General features: G+C 39.4%; 1 protein-coding gene across 1 annotated transcript in view; it reads right to left on the bottom strand.

The window, feature by feature from the left end:
* MAN1A2 (mannosidase alpha class 1A member 2) overlaps positions 1–25,074 on the bottom strand; it is a 134,128-nt gene that overhangs the window by 17,965 nt on the left and 91,089 nt on the right. The window contains exons 9-10 of the mRNA XM_084201354.1: positions 9,153–9,268; positions 3,266–3,485 (exon numbers count right to left, since the gene is read on the bottom strand). Coding sequence (XP_084057480.1) covers positions 3,266–3,485; positions 9,153–9,268 — 336 coding nt within the window. The remainder of the gene's footprint in view (positions 1–3,265; positions 3,486–9,152; positions 9,269–25,074) is intronic.

Here is a 25,074-nt window from a genome sequence, read left to right as displayed (position 1 = left end):
ACCATCTCCAGATTTTGCATTGCCAATTATTTTATGCCTGTGCTGTGTTTCTCGGTGGTTCATATTAAGCATGAAAAACAAAGAACTAATCCCCAGAAACTGGAACACCTCAAGATGTGCAGTACTCACATAAGCTTAAACACCAAGAAACCTTGTGCCATGAGCACATGAAGCTGTATTTTTGTAGCCTTACCAGTGCCCACTGACAGCATTTTGATTTCTTCTGCTGGTAAATGGGCACACAGATCAGAACATGCCTCCTATCTCTGTTTTTCTCAATCTTCTCTCCAAACTGAGAGCACACAGGACTACAGGAAAATCCTGAAATCTCCTGTCACAGGATGGGAGATTTAGGATGGCTGCAGCATTAATCTATTGATAGTTCATGGTACAAAAAATAGTAGAGTTGGTAGGAAGCAGAGGCTTGTATAGACTACACATCATAAGACTATTCTGGTTACAGTTAAGTTTTCTCATTGACCATCAATAATCCTTTTCAAATCCTTTCTAAGGGCTGCCACAAGCATTAACAATTTCCTGAAGAGGGGAAGAGCCTTGAAAGGGGCTCTCATGCTGCCATGCCTAACAGATCCTGGAAATAGAAATCCCTTGCTCAGAGGCAGACCAGAACCACGACTACACCCGCAGCCTTCACCTTCCAAAAAACCACCAACTTCCTCCAGCTGCTGAATTAGAAAGACATCCTTTGAGGAGTGCTACAGACTGATCCTCAGCTCAAGCAGAATTACAAGGATTTCCACAGAGCCATGGCAAGGGCACAAGCTTCTCACAACATACCTAGTCACTTCTCCAGCATCATAGTCTGGAGTCTAAGGTCTTCTCTCAGGTATTCCTGGGGAACATTGACAGGGGACTCAGATTATCAGTGAGACTACATCCCTACATAAACTTCTTGATTAAATGGCAGTGATGCCAGTTGCCACTGAGACACAATCCTCAAGAAAATACATCAGGAAGAGTTTCAAGGACTTTCCAGCTCTCTGTACTAGTCAGCACTAAAATAACCAGCTTTCTGAAATATCAGGTTGTTCTTTCTAACAGGCTTTCAAACCTGCAATATGTGCAACAGGTTGATGACAGTTGTCAATAAAATGCCCTCATTTTCCAGGAATGCTTTTATTCTGAGAAATTCTGATTCAATTTTACTGAGACTTAAGCTCAGCTATGGAAATTTAGGTTGCTTCATAAAGTAGTATTTTCATACTGAAGTATTACATCACCAGGTACACACTGGAGTTTATTACAAGCAGCTGTGGAATGACACAGGAAAGGGCAGTTCTGCTGGTTTATCTAAAGAAAGAGCTGCCTAACCCCTGCCTGCAGTCCCTGCATCCTTCCTCCTCTGGCCATGCCCCATGGGGCAAGTTCTCCCATGTCCATAGGAGAAAGAAATCAGGCAATCCCTTTTGCCTGCTGAACCATAAACCTATCAGCTGAACCAGGATGACTGTCTGCTCTCTTGAAGATGCTTTTTCTGCCATCAGCCAGTTCTGCCATTAAAGTGTACAATTATGCTCAAATCCTGCTCTTAAAACATAACAAAGAAGTTGACATTTTGCATGTATAAGTTCTTAATTTCATTTGAACAATCAGGCCAGAAAATTAAAACCAAAACATCCAAACACAAACAATCCACATTCCTGGGACTGCATGACTGAACAAAAGAAAACAAGGGCATTGCAAATTTATAGCTGTCTGTACAGCTTTCAGTCTTTCTTGCTCATGTGTTCTTATACAGTCATTAAATATGTAATCAAAACTTTTATCTTCCCCATCTTTTGACTTATTTAGGGTACAGAATAAACATCTGAAGGAATAAAATTAGGTCTGCTCAAACAACTGTGAATTTAACATTGCTTATTTTTTAAATGTCAAATTAAACATTTAAATGCAATTTTTCAGAATGCAACAATAGCTGCTATGTCCTACCTTTTTTATCTGAAGCATACTCATATTTTTTCTTTTCCTTTTTTTTAAACTGTTGCTGCCCAAATAAAATTATCACTTCTGTGACTGAATTATTTAGAAAGACAGGCAACTATACAATGATACAATGTAACCCTGTGGATAAATACATTAATTCTCATCTTAAAACTGCTTAAGTTATAGTTACCATTATTTCTACTGGGAAGGTATTTCAGGAACTCACTTCTCTGATAGCTATGCAAAACCATTTCCAATCTCCAACCCACATTTATGCACAGCGAGCTTAAAAATCTTGCTCTCGTTACAACTGTGTTCTTTTATATCCCAAAATAACTATTTCTCTTCAGTGTTTACCCCTTGAGATGGCAATAAATTTGTTCCTTTCCTTGGTATTATTTTTCTAGCCTGAGCAGGCCAATCTCTCATATTTTCCCCACTGTAAGATAAAAGCTCTGTCACTCTATTCATTCTCTTGGTCCTTCTCTGCATTTGTTCTGCTTGAAATTCAGATTTATACAGAGCATTCAGGGTGACAAATTACACATGTCTACTAAGGCAGTCTTAATATTATCTAATCTCTGCTGAAAATTCTTCATCTGATACAGACCAGGACATTTTTCAACTCCCACTTCAGACTAAGAACTCCTGACTTTTCCTGGCAAACTTCTTATTTCTGATAGTCCAGTTCTCAAGATGCCCCTGATTACTATTCTGAGACTCTTCCATTTTAATTATGTTTCACAACTATATGGCCACCCGAAGCATAATCAGTATACTTCAAACATCAAGGTCACTATAAAATAATTCTGGTCAAACAGATTGACCTTGAGAAACTTCTAGCCCAACAATGAAGTCTGATACTGCCTCCTCACTAGTCAGGCCTTTGGCCTTCTCACAGTCTGCACAGTACTCTTCATCCTCTCTTGTTTAATTGTACTTACTCAGAATGCACTATTACAAACAACTGGTAAAAAGTTTTTTCCTCTATTTAACTGTAAGAACAGTATATGAAAGTAAAAACTTCCCTATATATCTGCGAGGACAAGCATTCACACAAATTCCTTCCTCACCATGACCACATAACCCATCTTAGCTGACTGATCCAAAACTGAGGACAAACATGCATGAAGGAACCATAAAATCTGCATTTATATTTACTCACCATGATGAACAGCAGAAGTAAAAACACAGATGCTAAAAATTCATACTGGTATAAAATCACTGCATGTTAGACAAAGTCCATAACAAATCCTAACAATAATTACAAGAGTTGCTGTAATCCAACTATTGAAATAATTAGATTAACAATAGGTCTTACTTGTCCTGTCATATGACTCATGACATGTATGTGCAATTTCAGCTCCAAGCTGCAAATAATGTCCAGCTTTATCATCTCTGGAACCATCTGCTCCAAGGGCAAACATTCCACCTGCAAAACAGGTCAAATGGCCCATCTTTCTCTCAAGATGCCCGTTCTTCCACTCCCCAATGAAGGTCAGTCCTCCATTGGACTTTCTGATGAGATGTTTTTCTATGGCCTATAAAGAGATTAAGAGAACATTCAAACACTGTTTCACATGCAAGTTTTCCTTATTAACATTCCTTTATCATGCAAAGTCTGGCTTTCAAAACAAAAATAATTTTCTTTTTTCAAGTTCACTTCTGAGCACTACAGGAACAGACAGCTATAAGAATATAAGTTCAAAGCACAAAAAAAATACCCTAAGTGCTAAAAATGCTAATGACATCTAACATAGGAAAATCACAACAGACAACACTGTACTTTTACTTGAGAATTCAACACTTATTTTATGGCTCAAGCAGTATTTGTCTAACTCTTAACTCTGGGAGGTACCAGAGCTCTGTGCACTCTGTGGGTACTCAGAAAAAACATCCATGTTGGAAACTTTTGGTCAGCGACATATGCAAACCTGTACCCTCAGTCAGTCTTTAATAGGAAGTGACAGGAATGCTCCAGCCACCTTTTAGCTTCTCCATAGCAGCTTTCTGACTGCACATTCTCAAATGATGGGTGTTGGAGCAGCTGATCACAAAAAACCCCTTTGTTTTATATGTGATACAAGTGCTGCTTTCTTTTTGCACATTTGTACCAATTTTTGCTGTTGCTTGTGACTTAGAAATAGTACCCTTCACTTAGAAGAACAGCTGACCTAACTTCCCAAAGTTTCCAAACAAGATGGAACAATGTTTGCTTAAGCCTCTTTCAGAGAGTATCACAATTCCCACCAACCTACTTCAGTATTTACTAATTCTAGCCTTGGACAGTGAACAAATAATGAAAAGAGAAGTGCTGCCCTGCACTCCTGTTGGGTTAATTCTTTCACTAATACCACTGATAGATCTGAGGTTTGTGCTCATGGCAGGATCCAGAGAGAAGAAGGCAGAAGTAACTGAGCAGAAACCAGTAAGTCTCTGACAGCTGCCAGGGTGGTTGTCTAACCATCAGGCAAATTGGCATTGATGACTGCCTTCTGCTGCTAAGGAGCCTGATGTGGTTAACTCTACAAGCCTCATTTGGGCTCAAAGTACTGCTACAGGAAGTACTGGATCTGCCGAAAACTGCCGCTGGAAAGGATACCAAGATCTGGAGCATTGACTCTGTTGATTCCATTATTGTAGACTGACAAAACTGATGTTTTTTGACCATATGGTACATCAAAGTTGAGCCCTCTTTGAAGGAAAGCCTTTAACTATGAAGAGCAGGAAGGCACTAACGCATATGGATTATTTATTTCCTAGAGGAAAGCATTTTTTTCCAAATGCTAAGTGACATTTCCTTTTGAATTGTATCTTCCCATAATTTCATAACTGTTGAGGAGCAAATGGCTGCAGAAGCATTTCCAGTGGGACAAAATTGCTGTGGTTAGCACCAGGATAGCCAACAAAGGCCAAATTTATATACTTCTCCATGAGGTACACTTCTACTCCAGATTTGCTTTCATGGTTTGACTGAAGAGCATGTTCTAAGTGCAACATGCTCCTTTTCTGAGCAGAAAACACATCTTCTGAACTTGGAAATAACTGCCTGGTAGAAGTGGTAGTTTTTGAAATCTGAAAATCAAGTTCTATCAGCTACTTAATAACTAGTTTAGGTTCTGAGAGTCATAAAGGAAGCATCTCAGGAATATAAATGCAACTCTCTCAAAACACTTTATCGTTCAACAACCCCACTGCCTATCAACTGCCTTGAGGATAAGAAAAGTTTGTGCAGATTGGGATAGGTGTGGCATTTGTATTCTGGGCTGGATGGCTGAGGCCACAGAGCACTCCAACAGGAACTGCAAAGCAGTGACATATAGCTGGACTGCAAGGAGTATACACGTACCAGAGAGGATGTGTGTACCCCAACTCCCAAAGAGAAGATTTAGTTCACATCAACTAAGAGACTAACTAATGGAAGGAGCTTCCTTAGTCTAAGCAATGCCTGAGAAACAGGGGTGGTTGAGGTCACTTGGTTTGCTCAGCCTACAGAAGAGACTGAGTGGAGACCTCATTGCAGCCTTCAACATCCTCACAAGGGGCAGTGGAGGGAAAGGCACCGATCTCTTCACTCCTGAGACCAGCGACAGTAGCCATGGGAATGGCCTGAAGTTGTATCAGGGGAGGTTTAGGTTGGATAGCAAGAAAAGGTTCTTCACCCAGAGGGTGGCTGGGCACTGGAAAAGGCTGCCCAGGGCAGTGGTCACAGCACCAAGCCTGACAGAATTCAGGAAGTGTTTTAACAACACCCTCAGGCACATGGTGAGACTCTTGGGGTGTCCTGTGCAGGGCCAGGAGCTGGACTCAATGATTCCTGAAGGTCCCTTGCTATTCAAGATATTCTGTGATTCTATGCAAAACCTGAATGTTCCCTGAAGTTCATGTGCTTTTCATGACTACAAAAAATAGCATTTTCTGAACTGTCTTGCAGCAGTACTTGCTATGTTGTGACAGTCAAGCACACGGCTGAGTCCTTCTTTTAGCTAGCTAATGCTGTGCAGTAAGAAAGAGTGAGGATCAAATTTATGAGCCTAACAGATTAGGCTACTCAAGGCAGGAGATCAAAAAGAAGCTTACCTATCCTCCAGCTGATGTGAGAAGGAAAAAAAGACACCTGAAACCAGACTAGCTGGAAGGCCCACATGATGATGGTGAAAGCAAAGTTAAGAGGCCCATCAGTTTTTATCACCACAAAAAATTCCTGACAGGTTTCACAATTTCAGCTTTTATAACAGCTGTGAATTTCCATACTAGGACATAGCAATGAAGTGTTCTTTACAGTGGAAGATTGCACCCATGTTATACAGAGGGGCTATGGATATACAAATTGTTTGTATTCACGTTAGGAAGTACTCATGTGGTGACGTGGGACCAGATTTCATATGCCATGGATTGGGAACCATGACATCTGAAGAACATATGCTGCATTTTGATTCCCTGTGATAGTTCCAAGGAATGAGATATCACTGTATAGTGCAAGACTTAAGAGTGAGGTTATGTTGTCCATCTTCCACTCACACTGCTGTAATAAGATAAGGGAGTGAAGTGTGGCTGGACAGAGACATTCTTTTAGACTGGTGGGTGCTGAGAACACTTCCAACTCTGTGCTGTGAGTGGGAGGAATGCATGCTACACCTTTCCCCTTCTGCTTGCACAAATGATGCAAAGAGCTTCTGCTCCACATTTTGAAAAACAAAGAATAAAAAGTGTTAGCTATGGAGGAAGACCTATATTATACACAAGAACAAAAGAATGGTAAGGGAACCTCTTAAAAAAATGTAAATAAAAATTCAAATTGCAGTTATGCAAAGCGAATCCTACTTGATGACTCTTTGCCTATGTCTTTCCATGTCAAGTAGGACCTGGGAGAGACACAAACCCTGAAACAGAGTATGTTCCACGGCACACAAATCAGTACAGTTCATGCAGACTCAAATGTACAGGGGTGGGTTTAGCTGAGAAAAAGCAGAAGGAACCCTCTGATACTTGGACATATCACACATGAAGCAGGAGCAGCTTGGCTTTTCCTCCCTCCTGTCCACAGAGAAGGTTTTCACCTGGTCCCAAATTTGCCTTGCTCTGTCTTCATTCAGAGATGTGCCCATATAAAATGTTTGCGAGATGGTTTACAGTGAAGAGGATGAACAGCAGAGTTTATTTCCTCTAATTTTGAAGTGTTCACAGTTTAAGAATCAGAGTAAAATATTTTAACAGTAACCAGAATGGAAGCTAGATATCAACTGCTAAACATCTTTAAACCCACAGGACCCCATAAACTGTATTTTAACCTACTAAAAATACACAAGTAATGTTTTGAACTAGTAATGTAGAATTTAACAAACCCTGGAAAGCTAAGGAAGTTCAAAAGGACTGGGAAATACCCAATGCTTTATGAGTAGTTAAAAAAGGTAATAAAACAATAATAATAAAATTAATGATGTGGTTTCAAAACTAAATTATTGATATGTGTATGCTGATACTAGAAATATTAGGGATTTCAAGAACTTCTTGGCATTTTACAAAATATTAGTCCTAAACAAGTAAAGAAAAAAAAATTGCGAAAAAATCAAAAATATCCTTATCCTATGAAGATTCTGCATAGATACTTTATTCAACACTGGGCAGTATTTCTAACAATGATCTCCAAGAAAAATGCTAGAAAAAAAAATTGCAGATGACACAAAAATTGATGTAACTATAGATAATGATAAAGAAAAAGTCAGCTCTGTAAAATCACTGAGAGCAGGTGACAAAACAGGTTTTGCCTGAACAATGTGTTGCAATAGAGATAAGTGTAAGGTCAAACACTGAGGAATCAGGAATGTAAATCACAGTGGTAGGAAAGCAGTAAATCGAAAAGATTATAACTAGCTTCAGAATAAAGCAACTGGAAAGTGGATGATGGTATGAGGCAAAGGTTAAGAGTACAAGCAAAGCTTCTGGCTGGATGAAGAGGATAAAACCAAGAAGGAATCAGTTAGAAGAGGAATCACATTAGAAGAACCATTACATTGCTGTCGCCATACTGAAGATACTGGAAAATACATAGAAAAAAGCTTAAGAAATAATTCAAAATCTGTTTTATCTTGCAAGACCCAAAAAAAAAAAATAGAATTCATCCTTCAGGAGAGAATGTCTATTGTACATTTTGTACATTTGATAGTAACCAACTATACGGTGCAGATAACCCTTTAAAACAATGTAGAGAAGGAAAAAGTCAAAGCAGCTGGAAGTCAAATGTAATCAAATTCAGGTCAGGAATAAGACATATTATAGCTTCAAAGCAATTTTGTAATAGAACTTTTGCTATATATCTTGGTGTTTTGCTTTAGAAGACTGACCGCACTAAAACTAAGCCGTAAAAACTTATGCTGAAAGCAGGAGGGCATGCACAGAGCCTGGAACATCAGGCACCAGCCACACAACAGCACTGGGACGAGGCTACACAGCCCCTGCTGCTGCTGGTACTACAGCTCACTCAAACCAGCGCAGTTACTCTTTATGTTTCTAAACTGTAGTGGCGGAATGGTGGCACAGTGAGAACCACTATGAGAGGCTGCTGAGAGAAGACGGGGAAACTGGGAAAGTATGAGCTGGGCAGCAAAAAACTCAGAGCCACCACAGAAAGGCCACCACCCCCTAAATCCCACTGAACCATCCTGCAGTACTGCCCTGCTTGGACAAGCACTTCTTTGTGACAGAGAGTAAGACCATAGCACAAAAGAACCATAGAAACGGGAATAGATATGAACTACCTTTTACAAGGTAAATATGGAATATAACATATAGATGCCCTAGAAAATAATGCAAAGAATAAAACAATTTAGGACTTCAGGTCCTAGAATGATGAATTTTCAACACTGGAAAAAAGTGACTTTGTTATTCTGCACCCATCTCAAGGTTGCTAGATCTCCTTCTAATAAACTAGAGCCTGGGTTTTCACATTGTACCATTTAGGACAAGCTGATTATTTTTAGCACAATAATCTGCATCACATGTATTCCACAACAATACTTTTTAAACTGCTCAAAGTGAAAGCTAGTATTATTCATCACTTGATTTCTTAAAACTTACATAATCAAAACAAGTCCTGTGGTTGGTGGTGGTTTTTCTCCCTAGGTTTCTTTTTTTAAATTTAATTTAATTTCCTTAAAATCATTAAAGATTGTTCCTCTGTATTGGAAAACTCAATGAATTATAATCACCTCAATTGCATCGTCGTACATTTTCCTTGCCTCCGTGTCCATCTTGTCTGACATAAGCCAGGCTTTCAATAAATATTCATAAAAACTGTCTCCCAGCCCGCCCACGGATGTGTGATCTGTAGAAGGGAAAGAGGGAAGAAAACAAAAAAAAAAAAGGTTGAAGTTGTTATGTAATAGCACCTTAGATTTATTCAAAACATAAACTTGTGTTTTTAAGGCCTACTGCTGTAGAATTATAAACATTTTTAGCCTGTTTAGAAAGTTGCACTGCACTCTTTCCCCTCCAAACTTACATCACAGGCATAGAACCTTCTGTATGTGTTCCCTTTTTGCCATTCTGCACAGGCTGTCCCTCATATCAAAAATGTACTTTAACCTCTGTTTTTACTTCATTCCAAAGAACCTAATTGTTTTGCTACTAGGGTTTGGGGGTTTTATTTTTTTGTTTTTTAAGGTATATGTGAAAAAAGCATGGAGAAAACCTCCTAAGACCTCTGTATCCAAGATGTAACCAGGTCACATGTCTGGCTACAAACTGTCACCCATGAACTACACAGAATCCAATCTTTCCAGCAGATTTTTATTTCTTACAGGGTAGTTACTCAGCAGACTAATGAATTCCCTAAACTAAATGTTCTTATTGAAATTATTTTAGTCCAAAGGGAAGCAAGCTGCCTTAGCAGTGTACAACAAAAGCCCTGCTCTGTTCCACTGTGCCTGAGCAGCTACACAGAGCTGTGCCATGTGCCACAGGGTAAGACAGCTTCACTATTAGAATCTACCAGCACATAAACTGAACCTCCTAACACACAGATTTCTTTTTTGTCCCCTTTTTTTCTTTTATTTTTTTCCCTTGTAGAGGTTGCCTTTCACAAATAGTGTCACTGCTATTCTGTGCTGACAGACCACTTGAGAACTATCTATGTTTCTCTTTGCCTGAACTATCATACTTCCCCACAAAAAGCCTACTGATGGTCTGGCAGCCTTGCAGCTCCTGCTCCAACCAGGGTAAGCACTCACCCAGTACACCCTTCATTCAAAAAGCAGCACTCTGTGAGATTTAATAAGTGACTCCAACCAGAATACACATAACTTTCTCTTTCCTAATGTTACAGCTCTCAAAACAGTAGCACCAGAACAGTCTTAGACTCCTGAAGCTAGGCGAGGGAAATGTTTAACACCAACATTGTCACAATGCCAGAAATTCACTCCCCTAAGCGTGGCTGGTTGAGTCATGCAAGTACCCTTTCACTGGGTAAAGAAAAGATATGACACTTCTTTTTACAAAATACCTCAAAAAGTGGTATTATTCACAGTTTTTCTGGGATAAAGGTGCAAAAGAGAGGTTGAGCTCTCCTTTTTTCCTCCAAGCACCACCCTACCACAGCATGTCTGCTTGTCTCTGAAGATGTGAGTAGGAGGTTAGAGCTGGTAGATGCTGCTATCCTAACTCTTCTAGCTGCCTCTTGGCTCCTCTGCTACTTGAAAATGGATTTCTAAACAAAGGAAGTAGCAAGTAGAGAGCCTGTAGCTTCCCATTTAGTTTCAAGTTGTGAATTTGAAGCAAATTACTTCATGCCCTTCTCTTATACCTCAGAATCTCCTTGACTGCCTTTTCACACCCAGTTACTCAGTGATTATGAGTTTTCATAAGCTTTCTCACCCTTAGCTATGAGAGGACATTCAGGTCATGAGTCACTTTCTTACACAAACACAAGGGCTAGAAATTACTCCTTCGATTTACAATTACATTCTTAAGTAGACACAAGAAACATGGGTCTGAGTTTTCAGGAAAAAAATAAAAAAAACACAAACTATCCCAAGACTTCAAAGCTACAATTCATGCCAGCACTGCTCAGGGACTGACTTCACAAGAGACAGTTTAAAACTACTTCTATTAAGCTGCTGCCTTGTCCCCAGCTGAGCTCTGTCATTTGAGTAAGGGATGATCCTCAGACAGATTTCCTTGACAGATGCACTCAGATCCCAACAAGGATAGGCTGTTGAACCCTCAGCAGTGTTCTTGTAGTAGCTCCAGCTGGGATTGGGACAGGAAAGAGCAGGAAGATGAGCAGAAAACATTCATTTCCTAAACAGAGAAATCCACATTCCAGGTGTCTTTCAAAAGTCAGTTATCAGTGACATGTCCCATTTCATGACTACTTCTCCAGGCAGTCATTTGAGAACTGTCCTTCTCTTCTGTCAGCAGCTCTTCTCCTTCATCTTGCTTGTCATCTTAGCCAAGAGTATAGGGAACATAGGCACCAGAAGCATTGGGGGACACAGAACTCAGAGCCATCCCCTAGACAGCCTTTTTTGCACCTTCTTCGTGCAGAGAACAGGGCTGCTCAAGCCTCAGATTCAGATCCTCCTCCCATTTAGAAGCAGACAAGCACATAGTAAGAAACTGAAGCCTTTCAAGGGCCTTCCAATTCCCAGCAGCAACATTTTCCTTGCTCCTTTTATGCATACCTCACTCCAGCTCTGAGCAGCCCAGAGTTTTCAAGGCTCCTCTCTCATTCAGTAGTGGGCTACTCCACTCCCCAGCTGATGCCTTTCACAGCTGGACCAGAGGGAAGACCTGTCAAAAAAGGCAAACGGATCCTGTTCCTTCTCTTCAGCAGCAGGAGAAGGACATATGAAATATTTCTGGTGGGAACACATGATGGTATTTCAGGGGAGCTGGCTGCATCAAGATGCAGCTGTCTTTATGTCCTGTCCCCTCATCCACAAAAATAGCCAAAAGGGGATGGAAGTGAAAAGGAGGCCAATGCAGCAGCTGAACTGAGGTTTAAACACAGTGAGTTTTCCAGCTTCTGCAGCTGCATTAACTGCACCCTGGCAAGGCTTTCTTCAGCTTTTCTGCTGGTGTCTGCTAAAGCAGAATTTGCTGCATTTTATAAGAACTATAAGTAGAAATTACTTAAAATACTGCTTGTGACAGATTGTGGGTCTTTGACAATTTGCTCTCACCTAGAGCAGAAATGCTAAAGAAATATTTTCCAAGATTCCTTAGCAAATATATAACTGGTGAAGACTGTAGAACTGGGTCATCGCATATCATTCTCTCCTAAAAGCAAACCTCCCTATCCAAACTTATCAGAAGGTCCATGGTGGTTATCACTTTCTCCTGCTCTTTGAGCTATAGCTCAGATGGGTTCAAAGATTTAAGTCAGCTCAACTCAGAATGTTTTGCTCAGAAAAATGTTTTCCACATAAAATTTACTGACATTTTCACACTGGCCCTAACGTTCCGTGTCAATCCAGAGTACTAAAAAGGAATAACGTGTGATTTGAATAACTGAGCTTACAATAACATCTTGACACTGGGTACTCCTCAGTAAACAACTGAGAAGATAAGCATTAAGTACAAGCATTTTGAAAATTTTAAAATGGATTCATTCTTTCACAAATTTGATCTACAAGAATCATTTAATTAGCTCTTTGTCATGTAAAGGTTTTTATTTTGATGAGCTGTTTTACAGTGAAATCCTGGAGCAGAATTCATTCCAGATTAAGACAAATATAGCAAGAGGAACAGAAGTATGATAGCACAACAAATGTGGCTGAAGCCACATGTTCCGTTCAATGTATATATTTTTAGAACGCTCTTTCCTTCAAATCAAGACAAATTTGGGTAATTTCTTCATTCTGCATTTTTTCAAATGTAGGCCCAGATGACTGGGCAAACATAAAAGGACTCCAGTCAAGAATTCCTTTGGAATTCTTTTCAAACTGAGAGACACAGTAACTGCAGTTGGAAAGAATACCTTCAACTTTTGCAACCAAAAGCAATTACAAGAAACCCTTTATTTTTTCTGGTTTGTCACACTTGAAAGCATATTGTGTGCAAACCTGTGCAGTCAGTCTGTTTGAAAGGATTCTTCTTCCCAAAAAGAGACAAATAAAACCTTAACAGAAAGACAATGATATTTCAAGTTCATAGCAATATTTTTGCTCAGCTACTACAAAGGATCTTCACCCTGTTGAATATTGGCATTTTTCTTCTTAATAAACAGCACTCAACTGTAAACAAGAAACCCTCAATGAACAACAAACCAATCAATCTCAGCGCAATACTTTAATGAGTTTTTAATGTATTGATAAAATATCCGTACTTAGTAACATATTGTGTCTCAGCTAATATGCCAAAAACCAGATCTACCTCTCCCACAGACTGAGAGGGGGGGCCTTCTTTAAAACTTCACACCAACATTATCTAATATTCCAAATATAGTTTCATTCCAAATGATCTTATTGGTATCAGCAAGCCATGAGCTCACTGCTGACACAGTCTAAACCACAGCTCAGGCAGGAGGTCAGACAGGGCGCACACAGTCTCGCTGACATGCCACTGCATCTCAGCCCCAGAGAGGACCGAGGGTCTGCAGAGCTCTGGTGATTTGTTCTCTCTAAGTGAAACTGTTTCTTTACAAATCTGGGGGAGACAAATAAACAGCTTTTTAGTGCAAACAGCTCTTCAAGGCATAGGCAACAAGGTTCCCCTTCCTCAGTGACGGGTGAGGCACTGAGACTGATTTGACTGTTCCTTCTCATCAGGACTAATTTTTGAGGATGGTTGTAGATAATAGGGATACTATGCATTCCCACAGCTCATCCTCATTTGTCATACTCAGACCTACCTAATATCTGTAAATAACTTCCTCCACAGCAAGCCAATTTCCACATGAACGGCAGTGGTTCCCAAGAATATGGTTACTGCCACAGACTGCAAGTTACCAACACATGCCACTTCCTTTTGTTTACAGGGAAAGTTTGGTTCAGTGAGCAATAGCATGTTTCCCACAACAACTGACAGGCCCCTAAAGATAACATTAATAATGAAGCCTGTTCTAATGAAGGTCTACCTGCTCTCTAGAGCAAACTTAAGATGTGCAAATTATTTTTAAGCAGATGGCTTTAAGTAGTTAACAGCAGCTTAATGAGGCAAATTAAAAACAGTTCATGATTTGCTAAACCCTCTCTGCTTTGTGCCTTAATTGTTCAATTGTCATTTCTTGGCAAGGAGCAAGAATAAATAAAGAAGCCAAGCATTGTATTAAAGGCAGCAGCTCATGCCAGAACTGATGCTGCAGTCCCAACACCTAAGGGTGAGGCTTCCTGCTAGCCAGGAGCAGAGGGGAGCGAGACACTGCCCCTCCCTGACCCCAGGGCATATCTACCCTTGGCAGAAAGTTTCTGCATGGCTTACTGCACACGGAATAAAAAAGATGAAATACAATACTGAGCAGAGGTATGTTTAGCATGCACAGGCTGCCCTGCTGGAAAGCAAGACGGCGAGATAACACTGGAGCAGTGCAGAAGCACAAACAGGTGGAGATGAGGATCAACTATGCCCACAGTATTTTTAATTCACAAATTGTAACTACAACACTGATTCAGTATTTTAAACTAGAGACAGAGAGAGAACACCCAAGCAAAAAATTACTAATTTGGCCATTTATAAACTGAAATATCAGAACTGTAATTGCCACTTTTGACTTTAAAATAAAGCAAAACTCACTAAAACCTGTGCTATACTCAGTAGACTGGAAATGCCAAGATAAACAAACCACTGATTCATTTCAACCAAGAGCAGGAGTACAGAATTACTTTGCAACAAAAGAAAGATGCAATAAAAAGAGGGGCTGATCTTCCTCAAGGATCACAAATTGACAACGTGCTATTGTAATATGTCAGAGAAGGAGCTCAAGAGTGGAGAAGTGAAGTGACCCAGGAGGGGGTAACAAAGTGATTAAGCTAATACTGACTTTCATTAAGAAGCCCACATACCCCACCACCATTAGTTGTGTGGCCTGCAACAACTGGCCTTACACTGCAGGAACCCTCTTTCTCTGTGAAGGAATCTTCCAAAGAATTGTTTTTCTGTTTGTCTTCAGGCTGGCTCTGATTAAATTTCAGTTCAATCTTTACTTCATGTAGTTGGACTTACTGCTCCTCAGCTGCTCTAAATAGGTGCAAGCTCCCCTTTTAATCCTTTAATCCAGAAAGCTGAGGCCCTGGAAATTGCAGCTGCTGCAATTCACAGCAGAAATTCAACCTAAGGATGTCATAAGCCATAGTGGTTGGCTTAAAAGTGCAAACACTTGTAAATTAACTGCTGCAAAGGCAGCCCTGGTAAAAGGAGGTGGAGGTGCAATTTATAGTCAAATATAAACTATGTATCACTGAGGAACACATTCCCAGCATGAGAATTTTTCTGAAAACATTCAGGGTCTCATATAACAGAACCACATTTGAAGAATTTAAGTTAAGCATTTATCAGTTGGGAGGTAGCTGAACAGACACGGCTTCACATTCCGCTGTCTGGTGCCACGACAGAATCCAGCAACATGAAACACTTCGCTCAGCTCCTCCCGACCTGGGGATGTGTGGGCATGCCTGCTCAGCACTCACAGCCCTGGAGAATGGAGCAGCTGAACGCTAAATATTCCAGATGGAGAAACTAGATGTGAATATTTTAACAAGACTTGGAAAAATATGGATAGTTCCTGAGTTCCTTAACTGTACTCTTTGAAAAAACAAACTTTAATCTGAGTAGAATCACGTTCCATTTCTAATTTCATTTAGAGATGACTAAAGCATTTTTGTCCAAGTTGTTTAAAGAAACCCCAAGAGAACAGCTTGAGGCAGACAGAATATTCCAGTTGGAAGAACTGAAGTCTGGCAGCTAGAAGAAACTGAAAACACAATCACTTAATGGAAAGTATTAAGCAACCTTAATTATAAGTGCTACCAGTTTCTCATATAATAAAATTAAGCAAAATTACTTCCTAGATCTGTAGGGACTATCAAACTAAAGATTAAAACCAGTTAACTTGCACAATTCAAGTGCATCCAAAGACAATAGAAATACTTTGAAACAGACCAGCAAGTATAACGAGCCAACTAATACACATATTTAGGTAACTAATGTTCTTAGAATCAAAACATTTATTCAGACTGAATGCAATGTATGATTCTGTAATGTCAAAGGAGTATCCTAATTTGGTATCTTACAACAGACTGCACTTTCACTCTCAGGAATTTACAGCTGGAACAAATGTTTTCTTTTTTTTTTTTTGTATTCAAACTTTCCTGAAACGTCAAAACATTCCAGCTATTATTTATAATTCTGGAAAGATTTAGGTCATCTCTCAGAAGACATATTCAAGAATTAAACACCAATCAACTAAATACATCAAGTTCACATGCTAAAATTAGAAACACATTAAATCCTTATGTCAGTGTGTTTACTGAGAAGCCTTTTATCACCTGAAGTTGTCTTTTCAAGGTTATTACACTCACCCACAGAGCCACCCAAATGAAGCACACCTGCCTCTCAGCCAAGTTTGTAGTCACTGTAAATCCCAACTGTGTGGGCAGCTTTAACAAAGCCTCTGGGATTTGCAGTGGATCGGTGGGAAGTCACGTGCATGCTTGTCTCTGATGACTTTTTTTTTACTTGACAAGGTGGCTGTGAAAGAGTTAAAGGGGAATAACACCACCTGCTGCAAGTATGCACCCAAAACCCAAAGTGTCCCTTTAGAATAAGAGCTCATATATAGGGGGATTGACAATTTCTTAAGGTCATTACACACTTTAGTTTATTCACCTTAATCTTCCTTGAAGATCTCAATTCTGCTCTTGAAGATTATAAACAAGAACATGGGAGAGGAAAACCTTTACTAGATTAAATCTAGCTCAACACTCATCTGCACCAAATCAGCTGGCAAAACCACTGTCAAAAACTTCACCCTTCAAGCTGTATCAAGACATGGCAGTTTATATATTTACATATATATATATATTTATATCTCCCACATGGAAGCTGACAGTCAAAAGTGATTCTGAGGAGCAAGGAAAGATACTCCCCGTTTTTCATGTACTTTTGGGTAATACCACATGCAATATAAATCCAGGCTACTCTGACTGTTTTTTCTCCTAAACTTCAGTCTATGTAGCTCTTATTTTTCTTCTCATGACAGATGCTTGAAATGGCGCACGCAGCCACCTGAAATTTTGATTGCTCTGTAAGTGCTTGGAAATTGTGCTGATTTTAAGACTTGTTCAGTCCATGCTCTGTGACTGAGACTGAGCTACCACACCACACATGGACTGCATTCATCACTACCACTCTCTTAGTTTACTATATGGGACCATATCACACAGATCTTCAAGTCAAGACAATATTTTAGCTTGCTGCTACAAGGACAGTCCAACTCCCAGTGGAACTCCAGGATTAAAAGAAGCCATTGGTAAGATACATTCAATGTTTACAGAACAGAACTATAGACCCTCTCTTCTCAATGTCACCAAACTGGAAATATTTCTCACGTGAACACCAGCAGTTACATGTCCATGTATAACTCAGAATATGAAGTCTCACATACTGAAGACATAATAAAAAGAAACAGATGTCAGATGTGACAACAGACGTGTCATCTGAATTTACCAATCATCTAGAGAGCACTGATAGCAACACTTAAGTGCACAGCCTCCAACACATTACAGAGAAGGAATAAAATAAAACCAAAAGTTTAATAAGGCTGTAACAAGTTTGCAAGTGGACTTTGATAGGCTTCCCTTTCGTAAGAAACTACTACGTCAAGAGTGATTCAAAAATGCAGTTTTAGGCATAAAATTATCACAGAAATAATGAGATTCCACAGGAAATCAAACTCTAAAAAACTCACAGAGGTGTCAAAGGATAATTTTCTACTTCCCAATGAGTTCAAGTTAATGCCTTCAAAGCCATCAGTGTAAGCTCTCAAAAATATCAGGCGGTACCCTAAACATGCCAGACTTCATTAATACAGATGAACTTACTGAATTCACAGTAAATGACAAAGATGAGAAAGACAAATGGAAAATCTGCTGTGGGACAAATCACAAATTCTAGATATTGATGCACTTCCCAGAGATCATGCTATAAAAGTATAGCTTGGTGGTACAGCAAAATGAAATATTAATCTCTTTGCCAATGTAGCAATGTATGCAAGCATTCTCATAACCCAAAGTTACACCATATCCAAACCTCTCTTTAGGAATTATTTATAGACACTCCTTTTCAAATGCATAATTCATATACATGTTTAACCTTCCAATAACACTAGAATCTTTAACACACTAAACAAAGCTTTTATTTGTTCACCTTTTTCAGCATGTTGCTCAGCAGACCAGCAGAACATCTTAACCTTGTAGTCTTATAAAAGCATATCCCCTGTAATGCACAGTTCCGTTGTATTTCATTAAAACAAAGTTTTAACAGATTATCTTGCTCTTGGCTTCTAATGAATAAACAAATTTGAATGCAGCTTTTTCCTGGAACACAGCTAATTACATTTGTACAAGGTTGTAAAGCAAAAGTGCAAGGGGAATTCCCCAGCAGAGATTACACAGATTATCTTCTATTCAAAACACATGCATGTTCCAAAGGACAGAACAACACAAAATAAATTGGAGAGTAAAATTAAGGACACCTGCCAAGATAGCAAAAGAAATTAAACTGCAAAGAACCACCCCCACCTCCTCATATGCAACAGCATGCCTACTACTGGAAGTCTAGAAATACTGAGGTAATTTTATTTGTTCATAATGTAATAAACTGAAAGCAGATTTCAAACAGCAAAACCTCCATAAATAAATGCTTACAGAAATGTCCAAACTATCCAACATGTCACATATTTCCAGTTCTATAAATGATGTTCCAAACACAAATTAAAAAAGAAATTTACTTGCTAAATCAAATAAGTGTGCAAAAATGCAGTCAGGTTGGGAACTACTCTACGTGTACTTTTACAATATGGAATTATTTTAATTCTGTACCATTTCTATTTAAGAGAGAGAAAATCTTTTCCTTATGCTGAAAAAGAAAAATAATCATCTGCAAGTTAAAGTATTAGAAATTATTATGCACAAGTCCAAACAGAAAGTAGTTATCTGACGAGTTTTGGAAAATACTTTGGAATATACAAGGCTGACTTGCCCCAATTGCCTTTGCTTCCTTTTAGGTTACGGATGTTTTGCCAGAACTTGACATTACATTTCAGAGTTTTATTTTTCCTGACTCAAGGCATTGCTAGTTTCTTTAAAGAAGGTCAGGTATTAATAAACATAATTTAAGATACTCCTTGTGCTAAGTAAGGCATGTAGTAAATAGGTACGGCTAAGAGAGAGAATGTTTATGATCTTCACAGTTAAAGGAGATTATGAGCAGCTTCAGCTGGCAAAGACAGGTTTTCCCACAACTAGCATCTTTGCACTAACCACACTATCAACCTGTTAATTGATGCTACAATTACATTTTTATCTGAAATATTTATCTGCAGTATTTCTTTAATCTTTTCAAAGACTACTTCATTCTTCAGTATTATTCACTTCACCTTGCCATCTGCAAGGGTTTTCATCTCCCAGAGGCAGGTGTAAAGACTAAAAGAGCTTCTTGCTTAATTCTAAAAATGAAAGGGCCGATAACTGATAAATAAATCAGGATCTGGATTTCTATCTCTGTAGCATCCTTGAAAGTTTGCATTTTAGAGAGCCACTCTTTCTATGGATCAGATAAAGCTCACACTGTCAGGGCAATACCCTTCAGCTGACATGCTGATTTTTCTCAGTGTTTGCATTCTCACAAGGGGATGCACAGAGTGTGACAGCACCTTCTTCATCAAAAAAGGTCTGCAGATCATAGGGGCTGGAAGAGCTAGGTGGCAGAGCACAGAGGCTGATACTGGGTCCCAGAGCCCTAGGTTTACATGCCAGCAACTGAAAACACCTGTGTGTGTTTGTTTTTCCCAGGGAATTTAATCCTGAGTGCACGTGTACTTCATTTGCCAACTCCCAGCTGGACAGCAAGAGACCTGCATATGAAAAGACCCCAGCTCTGTGCTGATAGCTGCACAGGTCCAGGGTGCAAGCACAGGTATTGGACTGAAAGCCTCTGCTAATATTTGAAGGGTCCATGAGCATGAGGATACTTGTGAAGGGTGCAAGCCCATGCATCTACTTGACAGTGAACATAAGGAGGAGGATCAAAACCTGGCTACCTGTGGGTATGTTGCAGGGGAGTTGTGGCAGGACTACATGGGGGTGCTGCAAAGGCAGGGCTGTTGGTGGCTCTCTGTGTGGGCAGCTGCATCAGTGTCCTCTTAATGCACCTCTGGAATACGTCCTGACTGCAAATGAGAACTTCAACAGTCACATCCATCAGACAGGGATGGAGACCCTTGGACCTGGCTGGCCTTCAAGTGCTTGGAAGGAGGAATCCCCAGGTCTTGGAGTCTGCTAAATACAGTGGTTTCCTTATAATCTTTAACTATGTTATATACATTAACATCAAATTTATTTTCACTGTTCCTTCAAATTCTGAAAAATAAATATAGACAGATGGTGCTGTGTATTTGATACCATATCATATCACAAATGAAAATAGATAGGATGCATTGCTCATGGTTTGTCTATTTCCTGTAAGAGTTTAAATGAAGCCTTTTGCTTAATTACTTTGCTCAGCCCAAGGGCATTAGCCTCAAACCAGCTGTACAGACAGGCATAAAAAACCTGGAATATTCACCCAGTATTTCCACTGACTTAATGACAGTAATTTAATGTTTTTTTCCAATGTTTGAAAATTGCATCATTTTAAAAGAAGGGTAAATCTAACACAAATAAATTAAATCTATAGATGCCTCCTCCAAGTTGCATTTTAAAATTAAAAGTGCTTGGTTTAATTTAAGCAGTTATTGTTGAAAATTAAAGACCACCTGAAGAAAATGCAATAGGCACATCCATAAAGATATTTGCTTAAGTTTATTTAAAGGCCAGTCTAAAGCATGACCAACTGGGAAACAGAGGATGTAAACTTCTCCCATTCAGCCATCCCGGGTTGTGCCTCTACCTACTCTGTAGTAACAGGTACAGGAAGCTGCAAGAAAGTGAGAACATCACCAGAGGGGGCTAATTTAGTGCAACAGGCTAAATAACCTGTGTGAATCTTCTCATTGTCTTTAAAGGATGGCTATCACTTTGACATGGAAGACACCATTTAGATTTAGTGCATTTAATACTCCGATCACTTGTGATCAATATCACACTGTCAATGAGTCCTTATAAAGATGATGACAGAGGATCCCACACTGGACTTTTAACCTGGACTACTTGCAAGTCTGAGTAAGGGGCTTGTTTTCTGTAAGGAGACATGAATAAAGCAGCAGAGAACAGACTGCAGCCTGAATGTTCATCACATCAGCATTTGGTGGTGACACATTTGGTGTCTGCTGCTACATTCCTAATAGCAATGCTCAGCTCATGCACTGTAAATTCACATGCTAGCTTACTTCACAGCAACTTGTCAATGTGCCCACATATCACTAAGGTGAAATAAACATATAAGATTAACACAGTATGACATTTCTGCTTATTTTCTTGCATGTGGAAGCCATATTTGGCATAAACCCCAACTTTAGTTAAACTGACAGCTCTCTTAGTAACCAATCCAGGTAACTCCATAGGTAGCCCAGATGCAGGAAATGAGATTTGAAGTTAAGAGTAACTAGAGTTCCCCTTCAATAACATTATTACTTGCAAGAGATGTTGGAACCAGAAGAAATTAAGTAATTTATTTTCAGTGTTGGAAAGCAGAAAGGAAGAATGCCCAATTTACAGGAATGTGCAAACATGATGTGGGTGGCTTGACTTTGCAATAACATGCAGATTTGGCATTTCTTTTGTTACTGCCCTTCTAGTTGGTATTCTCATGTAACGTGTTTGTAAATGCAAACTAAATTTTTTCAACATATTTAAATTTTTTAAGAAATCACTTTTCTTCAGTAACAATCAATTTCCATAATTTAGAAATCCCAGCTTTTTAATCAGCTTTCTGTTACGTCTGCTTAGGAAGCTTCTCTAGAAAGCACTGTAACTGCTTCTGAAAATAACCTAAATTCAAAGTTCTGATGTTCCTAAGTTCTGAGTAGTTCCAACCACTCACTGTGTGTAAACGAAAAGCTAACAAAGTCAACTGAAGGTTAATGTGAGAGGTTAGAAAATCCTTCCTGACAGCTATTTTCCTTTCAGTCTTACAGAAACTGAAACCCCAAAGCAGAAGTATTGTAAATAACTTGTTCCTACTGGACCATCACCTTAGCCCATATGTAAAAATGGAATCTGTCATCATTCCTGTAGGCATTATAGTTCTGCCTTCTAGCAAATGCCCCAGTGAGCTGACAAATACTGAGCTGAACTCATTCAAAAGATGTCTGTCACAACCTCCATGCTGCAATAATACCTGCACATTATAAGCTTAACCCCAAATATTTAGCTATCATTTTCTTCCTCCTGGGTATAATGAACGCCCTTGCTGCTACACAGCATTAAGTGTCCAGTTGTATTACAAAGCATTTGCATTGGAAAGGATGGGGATTTAGCAATGACCAGTAAGCCATTCACCCAGCAGTTCTCAGAATTGGGGTTTACAGCATTCAAGTGGAAAGAAATTATGGGATGAAGCAGTAGTCCCTGCTCAGCCCTGCCTGCTGTGGCTTCAGACCCTGGCTGCTGCTGCTTCACTGAGGCAGGGAGTAAAAGAAAGAAGTAATCTGTCACCCTTCTTCAAGGGCTATGTCAAGTGCATTAAATGCAAATGAAAATTTATATTAATTAGATTGTAATCTCTTCAAAGACATGCCTATAGATTAATGCCACACTGACATAATGATTTGACTCATCCCTATAACTTGTTAAGAACCTGGAAGAAACGGTCACATCCTTCTTGATGAAATGATTATTACTAATTGACTGGTAGGTTACTTCACTGGTTATAGCTGTTCAGGCATTTGTAACAGAAAAATTGACTGGTTTGAATGAAAGCACACGTCTTTGTAAGCTCCAGCAGACAAAAAACTGGAAAAGATGGTCTGCACATTCAGGGCACTGTCCCCAGCACATCATTCCCAGCAGTGAAACTGCAGAACATGCTATTTACACTGAGATCAAAAGGCCTGCACTCTGATAAATCAAACCCCAGCAGAAATGACTCACTGGACCCTGCACCCTCACATCAGAAGGATGTTGACAAAGTTACAGCACATCACACACACCACTCCCATTCTCCTAACCCAAGAAGAGCACAGACCACATTTTGAGCAAACATTTAAATGAGGCAAACCAAACAAGACACAGCAAAATGGCCTAAGATCTATGGAGGCTAAGACAGAAATATTCTGAGGCACAGAAAAACCCCCTAACAACTGCTGATCCCCAAAAGGCCTGAAAGACCTTTACAAAAGCTAGCTTATCACCATTCATGAACCCTGCATATGCGAAGAGGAGTGAGGGACCAATGCACCTTTGGTTAAAACCCACAAAATTAGGGTGTGCCTAGGATCCTACTGCAAACACCTCTGAGAAGGTATCAAAATACTTTAACAAGCATTAAGGTAGAAGGTACCAAGAACCTTCCACAAGATTTTGTTTGCAAGTAGAGATGGATCCAGTTTACAGCCCTATGGGGCCACACCAAAGCCACAGAAAATGATGCTTCCCTTTTGTCCCACAATCTTGCAACAGGAATCTCCTTTAAACATTCAAGTTTACCTATCAGCTTGTTGGAACAAAATTAAACAAAACAGCGATATTTCTGAAAGGGTACAATTTCTCTTCTATTCATATAGTGTAATTTTTTTCTTTAAAAAAGAAATAAAAAGGCAAAGAAAAAAATGTAAATGCTGAGAAAAAATGACCTAAATTCATTCTTCCACCATATATTTTGTCTTATACTAAGAATCAACTGGTCATAATAGCATTAATTGGTCTGACTGCTAAGTTCCCATCACCACTGATGTTATTACTACTTTGAATAAAGGTACTCACCACTAGAATAAAGAGCACAGAAATAAAAAATAAACCCATCACTAGAAAGATGCTATATTGCAGCTATATCCCATAGTTCTTCAGCAGAGTATTTAGGTATGTATTTATGCTGATTTATTTTATCTATTTCACACCCCTCGTGACTTAGTTGGAATACTGCACAGATTAACAAAAAAACTAACTAGAATTGAACCAAAAAAAGTCTGAGCAGAGAAGAAAATTGTTGAAAGGAAGAAAGAAAAAAAAGGGAAAAAAAAAAAAGGAAAGCAACACTAGAAAGGTCAGAGTGAAGTTACTTGTATCTAGGCAAATAAAGTGTTCCGAAATAATTCTCAGAAACTTATCTGCAGAAAGTACTTTGTACAAGATAAGATGCATCAAACTAAAGGTCACAGCAAAGATGAAAAGGGCAGCTTTCCCAGAAGCTGGAAAAAGAAAAGCTATGCTTCGATACTCTTTCCATTGTCCCAGTACAAAGGTATATAACAAGCCAAATACAATGCTCTTTGAAATTACCTTCTGAGGGGAACATAAAAGCCTTGCCTGCCTGTAATACCAACCACGGGACTCAAGCCAGTAACAGTGTAGGGGGCTTAGACTCGAGTCCTCTAGTGAATTGGGATGTTGGGTGTGAAGGCATCATCCTTACTTGACTCACTCATGCATAGCAGAACACCACCTCTGCAAGGGAGAAACAAATTCCTGCCTAAGCCCCAGCTACTCCATCCCATCTGTCCAGTGTTTCAGACCATGTGCTCCCTAACTGTAACTTCTTAAATTTTTGCAAGTAGATGCACCAAAGACTGATCTACCAGGGATACAGCCGAGACATTTTCTCATCATTCCATCCAAGTTTGTGAAAGGAAATGCAGAATTATGCTATCTAGTTTCCACAATATCAATATTAGGTTTACAAATGCTGTTTGTCCTAGTTTCAGCTGGGACAGCATTAATTTCTTAGAGTAGCTGGGAGGGGGCACGGCCAGACCCTAATGTCGTTGAATACCATCTCAGGTCATTGCCAGAGGCAGGGAAAATGACTCCTCTGAGGAGA

This window comes from Fringilla coelebs, assembly GCF_963513975.1.
Source record: "Fringilla coelebs genome assembly, chromosome: 2".
Classification (NCBI taxonomy): domain Eukaryota; kingdom Metazoa; phylum Chordata; class Aves; order Passeriformes; family Fringillidae; genus Fringilla; species Fringilla coelebs.
This window is presented reverse-complemented; position numbering and strand designations above follow the sequence as displayed.